This window comes from Camelus ferus, chromosome 6 (genome assembly GCF_009834535.1).
Source record: "Camelus ferus isolate YT-003-E chromosome 6, BCGSAC_Cfer_1.0, whole genome shotgun sequence".
Classification (NCBI taxonomy): domain Eukaryota; kingdom Metazoa; phylum Chordata; class Mammalia; order Artiodactyla; family Camelidae; genus Camelus; species Camelus ferus.
In genome coordinates, this window is record NC_045701.1 from 31,429,267 (window position 1) to 31,441,464 (window position 12,198).

Here is a 12,198-nt window from a genome sequence, read left to right on the forward strand (position 1 = left end):
TAGATTCCATATTCCCTTAAATAATATATTCTAAAGGTCATACTAGAAGCAGATTCACAAATGAAAATCTGACACTAAATCCCTAAACTCTACAGTTCAAGTGTCTCATTCTGATGAGAAAACTGACAGATGAGGGAGTAGGGAAGGAAAGAAGGTGGTTATAGGGTAGCACTGAACAAACGCCCAGTGAGGTGATGGGGAGCACAGACCCTCCACAGGTAAAGCCTGAGTCATCACAGAGGCCTATGTGAGTAAACAGACGGTGGCAGGGAGCTTTTTGTTGGGTACAGTCAGCTGGGAAGAGCTCTTGGAGATGAATCTTGAGCTGGTCCTTGAGGATGCCACAAGCCCTCCCCCACAGGGAATATTGTTTCAGACTCAAGGAGTCTTCTCTCTGACCTAATGACTCCAAGCAGTGTCTTCATCCCAGAGCGAAGACACCACTTATCCCCACCCAAACAGACACACTGTGTGCTTTGGAAAGATACTTCCTGGGAACTAAAAAAATGTTCCATCCAATCAGAGGATCAACCAATGTTAACAACACAGATCTGAGACCCTACCAAGCCTGGGCTCTCCTTCACTCTTCTCTTGACTCTGCATGTGTTTGATCCTAGAGCACAGGGATCAATCCCTTCATCCTGGGATCACAACCACCCATTAGCACACCAGGTCCAATGACTCTTTGTGAGTCTCCAAGAGAAAAAGCAATGCATGGGGGAAGGAGACTATACCAGACTTCCCCCCAGGTTGTCCAAAATGACTGGGCTTAAGGCCCAATCACAGTAAAATCAGAAGAGCCCTTTTTTCAGGGATAAAAAACAATTCATAAATACAATACTTTAAATGAAATTCTCATTTTTAGAGCAGATCCATTTTCATAATAATATCAAAACAACATTTGCCTTTTTATTTGTGTTGACATTTGCCCTGATGTTGCAAAAGCAATAGTGGGCGAAGCAGGCTGGTACCTTAGCATGAATCAAGGCAGAGGCCTCAATTCTGTATTAGTGGTCATTGTATCCTTCATTTCTATATTTGGGGAGAGGGGGAAAGTGCAGTTTCACTTAAAAATGTCATTGACTGTATTAATTAGCAGCTACCATTTCAAAATAGTACTACACGCTTGAACAACAGAAACTTATTTTCTCACAGTTCTGAGGCTGGAAATCCAAGACCAAAGTGCCCACAGAGCTGGTTTCTCCTGAGCCCTCCCTCCTTGGCTTGGAGATGCCACCTTCTCCCTGTGTCCTCATGTGGACTCTGTACATGCACACCCCTTGTGTCTCTCCCCTCTGTGTGCCCAAATTTTCTCATCTCATAAGGACACAAGTAAGACTGGATTAGGATTCACTCTAATCCAGTCTAAATGGTCTCATTTAAACTTAACCATCTTTTTAAAGGTCCTATCTCCAAATCCAGATACATTTTGAGGTACTGGAGGCAAGGACTTCAATATACGGATTTTAGGAAGACACAATTCAGTCCATAACATTGGGAAAAGCAGTAAAACTATGAATTTTATTAAATCTCAACTCTTGAGTGTTTGTCTTTTTAGTATTCTGTGTAACAAAAGTGAAGTACACAGCACTTCTGCTGCATTCTAAATTATCAAACTTATCTCAAAGGAAAACATTTGAGGAATTGTTTGAGATACAAGCTGAACTAGCTACTTTTTCCAGGAAACATCATTTTGTTTGAAATAATGACAAACCATGGTTATTCAGACTTGGGTAGCTGTCGGGCAATTTTATGAAAATGAGCCTGTCACATTAAGAAAAACAATAGATCATTGTCAACAATTATTTTTTTAAAAATCTAAGGTTTCAGGCAAAAATAAGAGTTTAAGGAAACTTGTATCTGCCACCATGAGCTGGATGGCTCACCAGTATTTACACACTGCTCTGATTTAAGGATATTGGCGGTTGTCCCAATGTTTATAGGAGCACTATTATTAATAGCAAAGTCATGAAAACAGCCTAAGTACCCATCAACAGATGAATGTATAAATAAGTTGTTTGTGTGTGTGTGGAATATTATTCAGCCATAAAAAAGAATGAGATAATGCCATTTGCAGCAACATGGATGGACATGGAGATTGTCATACTAAGTGAAGTAAATTAGACAGAGAAAGAAAAATACCATATGATATCACTTATATACAGAATCTTAAAAAAATGAATATACCTTATATGTGGAATCTTAAAGAATGAACTTATTTACAAAACTGAAACAGACTCACAGACATAGAGAACAAGCTTATAGTTACCAGGGGGGAAGGCTAGGGGAGGGATAAATTGGGAGTTTGGGATTTGCAGATACTAACCACACTATATATAAATTAGACAACAAGGTCCTACTGTGTCACACAGGCAACTATATTCAATAACTTGTAATAGCCTATAATGAAAAAGAATATGAAAAGGAATATGTATGTGTATGTATAATTGAACCACTATGCCGTACACCAGAAACTAACACAACATTGTAAACCAACTACTTCAATAAAAAAAAAAATAAAAATAAAAAATTAAGGTAACGGACCTGGTTAGCTGGATTTTTTAGTCAACATTAGCAAAACATGGTTTATATGGAAAAATAAGAAAGTTTAAAAAAATGAATAAAGATACGGTAGTTGTATTAACTACTGTGACATTGTGTAATGAAATGTGACAAGCAGATGCCTAAGTGAACCAATGATTCCCCAAGACAAATGGTTAATGTTACAAAACAAAGTATGGGTGAAAGTTCCATCTAAAATGCAAGCTAGATCAACAGGTTTCAGTGGAATAGAATATGAAAAGCCCATTAACACGGTTTCTGATTTCACATTGCAACTAACCTGTCTTTTTGGACCACATATTTGTGTAAGGCCAGGTTTTGCTCATACATTTCAACCATACCAATACATTGCAATAGACAGAAGGCATAAGCAGACACGTGAATCCAGCTGTCTTCTAATATTAGGCAGCTCTACCCTGAGGGTTGTCTGGAAACTATGATCAAACACCCGAGTATCTCCCTTCCTTTGGTCTCTATTCCCCGAAGTTTTCTAGCTGCTCCTTCTTGTATGTGGTTTGAAGTCTTTTCAACAGCCTGCTTTTCTCCATTAAATACACTACAGTTTGTCCACAACCCTCAAAGAGGACGTGTCAATATCAGGAGCAGGGGGAGAAGATAAATGAAGCCAGTTCGAAGTCCACTATCACAAAATTAAAAGCTCTGGGATGCCCCTGTCCAATCCCTATTGCATTTCTTGGCCTGGCATCCCAGAACTTTTCTCCAAGTGCTCTCGGTCTCCAACAAAGCAGGAGGCCTGGTCCCACCCAGGCTGGGACAATAATATAGTAAACTCAGAGCCCTCACACTGCCCCCGTCATCTGATCCCTTCTGTGCATACACTTGTCTGGCACTGAGAATGGCCCGGCCTCCTTCCAGGAAGAGCTGAACTTCAGGATACACCCACCCTGGGCCTGTCCCTCCTCTTTCCCACAGAAGAGCATCTCTTACAGCAATGAAAAGCCACATAGAGAAATAAAATGCCAGACTGCCCAGGCCATGCCACGGCCACTGCGGGGAAGGAGATGAGCTGCAGGTGAGAGGATTCGCAGACACTTTCAAATAACAAATGTCAAAATAAAGGACCAAGAAGCCTGAGTATTTACCAAGAGGATCGAAAAATATCGCTGCACTAGGAATTGCGATACCTCATTTCTTGTACTTTCCTTGAAGCTGGGTACCTTGGCCAGCTTTGAAACTGCTCTGGATCTTTCCAAAGTCTTTCATCTGAACACATAAGGGAGTGAACATATGATCCTTGAAGCCTCTCCCAGCTGTGACACGCACGAGGCTTCTCGGGAGGCACCGCTGACCCTTGATTACTCATGTTAGTGAAAAGAATGTGATCTGAATACTGCAAATATGTAGACAACGTGAAACTCATTTCTGTTTGGCTTTGAAATACATTTCATGGTGTGCAGAAAATCACAGCAAATTTATCTTCCCAATGACGCTTAACTCGGCTAACATTAAAAATCAACTTGTTTACAACTAATGGCGCTGTGCTCCACTGAACAAATGTAAGATTCCATAGGACAGCCCAGTGCCAGGGAGAGCAAGGGACTAGGAACTGGGAAGATGAGGGTTCTGGCCGTGACTCTGTCACTTCCAGCACATCCTCTCTCACTAGGAAACACCTCCTTCTTAAATGGGTTCAGAAGACACTTTCTGAGCACTCACTCAGTGACACTGTGCTGGCACAGGGGACCCAGAGATACACAAGACAAACCCCTTCTCTCAAAGGTCTTTAACTGATGAAGATGAGAGAAAGGGTTTTGAGTGCGATGGGAGGGATCAGCACTGGATGCCACAAAACTCAAGGGAAAGGGGGTGCATCCAACCCAGGCCAGGCTTGAGCACTCACTCAGGACTTTGCAGGGAAGACAGCAGCTAAGCTCAGACCAGTAAATCAATGGGATCTAAGGAGGACGGTTAGGGACCAAATCGGGGAACTGAAGAAGGAAAGGGCACTTCAGGCAAAAGCCATCACATGGCGAAGGCAAAGAGGTATGAAAGGTCATGGAGCTCTCGGGAAGTGAGCAGGTCAAGGCAGCGGAGTTGAAGGGAGCAGGTGCACAAGCACAGGACGTGGGCCCAGGGAGGTGAGCCAGAGCCTGTGTCCCAAACCGTCTCTTCCTGAGGATACTGGGGAGCTATCATGTTGTGATGCCACTGGGGGATCAGCTTGGAACTGTCATGTTATCACTTCCACTCACAATCTATGGATCAAAGCATGGCCATGCCCCAAAGTCAGTGGAGAGGGAGGTACACAAGTTGTGTCTGGCACAAGGGCTCCTTGTGAAAGGGATAGGTGGGGTGAAAATTCAGCTCAAGATCTGCTGTCTGAGCCAAGGCCCTGGTGTGGAGCTGCATCAGCTTGAGAAAAGGAAAACATTTCATAAAGTTCACAAAGCTATCCTCTATTTGTCAAGCTTGAAGAGCTGCCTCTGTATTTGCCCAGCAGGTCACATTTTCCAAAGTCACACAAAGCAGCATATGGGCTACTGGCCCTGCATTTAGCACCCAGCAAGTCAGTGGGGAGGATAAAATTAAGTTTATGTGAAAACCCTTTCCTCTGTATAACACCCTCCATGTGTAAAGGGAACAGGCAGAGGAGATTTGGAGACTTAGCAGGTGACAGGAGAAATTATGTGGTCAATACATTTTCCGCCTACCCATAGTTTGTAGAATCCATTTGAGACACTCAGGTCCTCCTCTCTCTGTGGGAAATCATCTGAGAGTAGACTGGCCAGAAAGCACAGTGGAAGTCGACATCACAATTCGGTCCGTTCTAGTCACAAACTCGAGGGCAGATCTATCCAGGGCTTCAGAAGAACCTCAGACAGACGCACCTGGGTGAGCCTGCCCTGACCTAAGGCCAATTCCCTTTGATCTTGCTGGAGCGTGACTTGGAGAACACACCCAGCCCTGTAGTTCTCAGAGGCCACATTGGGCAAAATCAAAGGGAGGTTTTTGTAAAGCTCTGTAGCACTGTGGCCAGGAGACTCACAGTGATACAAAACCCACAGAGACCTGTACAAAAACTGCAGGGTCACAGGCAGCATTTCCCTGGGAAATCCTTAGCCTGGCTACCATGCCCCAGGGGGATTAATGCAGCAAGTAGCTGTCCCCACTTCTCAGTGACCCAGAAGGATGCCAGAAAGTTGTCCAAACCAGGAGAGGTGAACCCCAACATCTGGCCTCTCCCTTGCTGCTGTTTCCTCTTGAGTAAAACTGACATTTCAACCATCTTTGAGGAACAGAGAAAGGTGTTTCTTGAAAACTAAACTTGTCTCGGTTTCTATTGCAAAAGAGAGTTACATCGCAAAAATGAGCCATTTGGAATTTCTGAATCCACATCCCTGGAGAGAGTTGCCTGAGTGCTTTGCTTTGCAGTTTGGGTAAGATGGATTTAAAGAGAGGGGCTTGTTTTAGGCCATCACCAGCCAGAGTTGCTCATTCTAACAGTGACTAGGCTGAAATCCCCGGTCCATGATTGGTGTTGCCCACTGCCCTGTCACCTGCTGATACGCCTCATGTCATCTGACTTAAAGCATCACTGTGGTCTATGAAGGCCTTGACTCTGGAATAGTCATAGATCCAAGATCCATCCGCTTGGCCATGCCAGTTTTCCAAGACTGAGAGTGGGTCTAGGAAGTGAGAAAAATCTAAAATAAGATAAAGCAACAGTTTCAAGAACTTCGTGAAATGTTTTTTTGTTTTTGTTTTTTAGACAAAAAAAAGCATAAATACAAAACAGAAATAGACTTATAGTCATAGAATACAAACTTGTGGTTGCCAAGGGGGTGGAGGGTGGGAAGGGATAGATGGGATTTTAAAATTGTAGAATAGATAAACAAGATTATACTGTAAAGCACAGGGAAATATACACAAGATCTTATGGTAGCTCACAGAGAAAGGAATGTGACAATGAATATATATATACGTTCATGTATAACTGAAAAATTGTGCTCTACACTGGAATTTGACACAACATTGTAAAATGATTATAAATCAATAAAAAATGTTAAAAAAGAAAAAATAAAGAACTTCGTGAAATGTGTTATAGCGGAAATGTTCACCATAGGACAGGGCGCTCCTACCTATTCCTCAGACCTCAACCCCCCAAAAGCAGACTCACCCTTATCTGCAGTTGACTAAATCACGAACTAGTCGGATAAGCAGCCAGCGCCATCTCTCAAAGAGCTGAGCCCTCGAGATCCTCCAGTCCTCGAGCTGATCGGAAAAAGAAAAGTGCGAGCACTGCTGAGGTTTTTGGAAAGCCCTCAAGCACTGTGCTGTATCTACTAAAGGCAAGTTCGTCTTTGGAAATGGAACGCGTGTGATCGTGGAACCAAGTAAGTAGCTCATTTATCTGTTCTCTGAGGTTAATCCTCCATCTGAGGAGACAGAAATATCAGGGAACGTGAAATGGGTAGTAACAGCATCAACACTGTGTCAAGGAGGACTTTGGGGAAGACGTGAACTACGGTTAATCCCCTCCATAGGAATTGGGGGTGGGGGGGAACTGTGAAAGACCCCACGTGGCTCAGGGGAAACTGAGAAGGTTCTGCCCAAAACACAGGCTTTGGGTCAGCCTGAAGAGCCCACAGAGTCACTGGCCCAACTGCCTTAGAAGACTCAGAACTGACCGGAAACAAGGTTGATCTAAGTCTGAGTGATTCTACTGAAGTGGCTCTAGATCCACATAATTCTGCCCTCTCTTGCTCTTGGGAGAGCTCAGAACTGAGTCAGCCTCCTGGGCACAGAGGGTGAGGCCAGGGTAAATGGGCACTGGAGTTGCCCGGTTTCTCTTCTGAAAAGGGGAACCAATTCCAGAAATCTGTTTCTAATTGTTTGAGCTGCAAATGGAAGCTGTGTGACTAGCGAGGAAGCTGGAACATTCTGACTCCCACTGAGACCAGACCCCAAGCACAAGAAAGTGAATGTGCAGTGCTTCCTCTAAAGCCCAGGACTCAGCCAGGAGGCGCTCCCTAAGGATTCGCGGTGTCCATCGTCCTCACTAAGAGGGGGCGGTGCCACTCCCCAATTAACTGTGGTAAAGGAATCGATGCTAACGGTGTCAAAAGATGGTACTCAACACAGAAGGGATCTTTTCGTGTCATTTAAGTGACATTTGAATTCAACTGTGTCCTAATTTGAAAAAAAATTTTAAAAAGACAGCAATCTCCATTTGGCACAAGCTTCCAGTTAAACAATACATATTAATATTAAGCTAGAAAACGAAGTAAATAAACACTAAACCCATTTCAAAGATCTTAGGGAAGTCTAGAATGGGGTCTCACCGAATCTGCTCAGCCGGCTGCTGGAAAAGTAACAGCACATCCTAGCCTGATGCTATGGTGTTCAGCTCGTGTTTTCTAAGGTAAAAGCAGACTCTAGAGAGGTGGGGTGGAGGAGCATGATGGGGTGGACTCCTCTCAGAGAACGACTGGCGACAGGACAGTCCTGTCAGGACAGGGTGTGTGAAGTGTAGAGGGCAGAGGAAGGGAAAAGAAAGAGTGCAGGCTGCGCATCCCCAGACCTCACACGCTGTGGGGACGAGGGGAGCAGGGGCTTTGCATCCAGAGAGAGGTGGAGACCCAAAGCTGGCTAGCAGAATCAGAGCAGAGAAATTCTTTCTTTTTTTTTTTTTTAATCATAGTAAGATTTTGAAAATTCGACTAACTGAGCCTTTAGACCTCATTGGCTTTAAAATTTCCCACTATAATAATAGTTTATCCACATTCCCAACAAAGTCGGTGACTGACTTCCCTTACCTCCCTTCATTCGCCAAGTTCTTGCTCTGGATTAAGTCCTGCTTACTGACTTACTTGACCCGCTGTGTCTCTAAGTGTAGACTGCATAGCACGTGGTTTTAGATGGGACGTAGACAGGCTTTCTTTTCCTTTTAATTGCACTATCTTTTTATGGATATCAGCATAGTACAACTGGGTGATCAAACCCATGTGATTTAAAGTTTCCTTTTAATTGTATTTTAAGTCAAAAAGTGAGTAAATTTCAAGAAAATCATTTGGCAAATAATATGACAGATGGATGTGACCAAAAAACAAAAAACCCCACCCAAAAAGAGATGTGATTAACTGAAGTTTAGGAAACACTGAGCTGGTGCATTCCATCATCCTTTGAAAGAAAAGACAAGGGGCATCCAGAGAGGGCAAGATGCAGAATATCCTTGTACAATGCCTTCTTTTTTAGCCAACAAATATTGGACTGAAGGGGCATTGCTGCAAACCCATAGCCTTCATCTTCTCAGAGCCTACTTTCTTCTGATGCTCTCTTTCCTCAGGAACTTCTTTCTAGTCCTTACCTGCAGGGCTCCCAGTTAGTGCCGGACAGGTCTGCACAAACCCACAGCCCCAGTTCCACCATAGCTTTTAGCCCTCTGCATGGAGAAAACCTGGGGGTGCCGCTTAACTTCATAAAGCAGAACCAGAGAACAGGACAAAACAGCAAGGACTAACGTACCACCATGTAAATATGTGCTACAGATTGTGACAATGACAGGAACTTAGAAAGGGCCACAGTTGTCAGGAACATCTTTACGCAAGTGGGCCATTGGGTGGGCTTAGAATCGTATATACTGTTATGTATCATCATTATATCAGCCACCACCTTCTGAGTGTCTTCTATGTATCGAGCCACTGGGCTAGGCACTGTATTAATGAATGTCATGCTACTCAGTTCTCATGTGATCCTGCAAAATTAGGTACTATTACCTGCAATTTTACAGATCAGGGGGTGTTCTCCAAGACCACACAGTTTAGCAAAGTCAAAATTTACATCATTTGTCTGATTCCAAAATCTGTATCCTTAAGAACTCTGCTCTTCTATTGGGACTGCAGTTCGATTGGGGCACATCCAAGCCGCCCTCTCAGGCCTCTAATGAGCTCCTTTCCAAGCTGCCTGAAGAGTCTAAAGCAATAGTTAAGCAGTTTCCCTCGCAGCTGCCATCCCCACTGCAATCCTTCACCAAGGCCGGGCTCTTGCCCCGAAACCAAAACCAATTACCGAAAGAGGCATTTTCCAGGCAAGGCCCATTCCCTGTATTACAACCCTGGGGCTCGAGGATTCCTAAATTCAGAAGGGTTCAGATAATGATCAGAGCATCTCTCTTCCCCACCTCCCCCCAAGAGGAGTCCACAAAATCCTAGGCTCCTCAACACGCTTCTAAAATGCCAACAGATAGATTTCCCCTCCCACCACTGGCATTCCTTCCCTCTCACTCACAATAAGCATCTTCCAGAACAGAGCCATAGTCTGCCGTTCCTCTGCCTGGAACCATTTTCCCCCAGCGTCTCACCCAGCTTTCTCCCTTTCCTTCTCTAGGTCTTTACTCAAACGTCACATCTAGTGAGTTCTTCAACCGCCTCTGTCTCCTGCTGTCCCCTTCTCCTGCTTTATATTTATAGCCTCATGCCCATCTGAAACTCCGAATGCTGACTTATCAGCTATCTCCCTTCATCCCGAAGGGCAAGGGCTCTGAGTTGTGCCTTACGGTATCCACGAATACGCTGAGGGCAGTAAATAAATATTTGTTGAATGAATGAACAAATGAATAAACGAATGAATGAATGAATGAGCAAGTCAGTGGTGGTATAAGGCAAAAGGAAATAGAAATGAAAGCAAGCTAGGAACCTACAGAGCCAAGCTTGATCTCAGGTCCTCAACCTGTGACAAGTCCCTGTCACTATGTGCCGGACACTCTTCCAGGTGCCAAGGGGGTGGGGGAGGGGAATGGGCATGAACAAAACAGAAATTCATGCCTACTGGAGCTTACAGTCTAGTGTAAAAGACAGGTGGCAAACTCACTAAATAAAATGTACAGTATTTTAGATGGTAATAAGCCCTGTGAAGGGAAATAAAGCAGGGAAGGGGAATAAAGAGCATTCGTGGGAGGGAGCAGCATGTAATTTTTAACAGAGGAGTCACAGAAGGCCTCATTGGAAAGGTGACACTTGAGTAGAGAGTCTAACAGCTGGCAGAGTGGACCATGCAGGCACCTGGAGGAAGAGCATTTCCAGGCAGAGGGAACAAAGGTACTACCTGGGGTGTGTGAAGGATGCAGGGGGGCCGGGGAGCTGGAGGAGACTGAGTCACCAGCAGAGAATCTGCAAATGAAGTCAGGTTGGTAATGTGGACAGGGTGGCTTGTAAGTCACCGGAAGAACGTTGGCTTTTGGATTCGAGAGGGAAGGTTAGAGACGGGAAAGGCGGTCACATCTGACCTTGGGAAGAGACCAAGGGGGTCAGAAACCTGGATTCCAGTCCTCACCCTGAGCTGTAAGAAGTGAGCCCTGTCATGTCATACACCAAAAAAACAGGATTCTCTTCTCCCTCAGCAACCTTTCCCCACAGTCCTGCCCCGGGAAGCTCTGAGCTTAGTGAAATTACATCCTAGAACTTTTTACTCTGAGTCGACACCTAGAAAACATTCTAATAATTACACCTGGGCTCTCTAGTTTGCAGAATAAGAAATAGAGTCGAACTAGATTTCAGGTTTTCTGACATCTTCCCACTTCATCACAACTAAGAACCACTCTCCATTTTAGTGATTCTCCAAGTGTGATATGCAGGCCGGCACGGGCTGTAAACTGATCTGAAAATGCATATTTTTCTCCTTGGATTTTTTGAGTGACATGCAAGCAATCTCATAGACTCTGATTTTTACATATGACAGAGGCTAATTTAACTGTCAGTTCTAAGTAGGAGTATGTCATTAAAGCTTGCTCAAATTTGATATTCATGAATATGTTATTAAAATGTACCGAAGACTCTAATTCTGTTCTATACTAAGTCTGGCTGCTGCACCAGGCTTGTCAGCGATGCCAAGCTTTGACTGGTTATGAAGTGGAATTCTCCTAAAAGGTTCCGAGTGGGGCACATAACCCACTAGGTCTTTGTCCCACGTAGGTGCAGCTTAAGGGTTGAGAATCACCACTCTATGATCAAGTCTACTTTTCTTTGCTCCTGATCTAACGAAGAAATCCTTTTCCAGTCTTTCTCATTCAGAGCACAAATTCAGATGATAACCTGGCAAAGGACTAGATTTCTATTTGACACAGGGATCACTTCCTGCTTTGTGCTGAAGGGTAGCCCTTAAGACTGAGGAGAAAAGAGATGAAGCAGATGAGACAGAAAATCCCATCCAATGGCTATCATGTGACTTGGCAGCTGGGGCCAGGGTTGCGGTAAGGAGACAGCAAGGCAGTTTTTAGACTGGGTTTACCAGCAGTGCAGGATCCACTGATATTCGGCAAAGGAACCTATCTGAATGTTGAACCACGTAAGTGACTCGTTATATTTTCCTTCTTTTGACCACTGTGTTTGGCTATTATTCTTGTTAAACATTTTCCCAAGTCATCAGCTTGAGAAGCACTTTTCAGGTTGTTGAAAACCCCTCCAGCGGGTAATTTGATGGTTAAGGGATGGTTTGAGGATCAGGGACTGAGTTTCCAATCAAATCCGGGGTGGGTATGCATTGCAGTGGTCTTCTTGGTCCACTATCCTTCCTGGAGGGTCTTCCCTTTGCCTGACTAGCCTTAGAGAACCAGCTTACTTAACACCCATGCGTTCGCCGTTTACAGGTCAAGGCCATAGCCAGAACTGTATACAGTAC

At 44.2% G+C, this 12,198-nt stretch overlaps 1 protein-coding gene and 1 gene segment (V, D, J or C); both read left to right on the forward strand.

Annotated features, from left to right (window-relative positions):
- The window catches only part of LOC102522090 (T cell receptor delta constant), a 258,099-nt gene that overhangs the window by 237,102 nt on the left and 8,799 nt on the right, over positions 1-12,198 (forward strand). The window contains exon 4 of one of the 2 annotated variants that reach the window (XM_032481657.1): positions 11,820-11,865. In XM_032481657.1, the coding sequence (XP_032337548.1) occupies positions 11,820-11,865 (46 nt within the window). Of the gene's footprint in view, positions 1-6,837; positions 6,918-11,819; positions 11,866-12,198 lie in introns of those variants that run through there. The other variant, XM_032481659.1, reaches the window with a different exon arrangement.
- Positions 1-12,198, forward strand: part of LOC102522345 — a 268,545-nt gene that overhangs the window by 162,368 nt on the left and 93,979 nt on the right.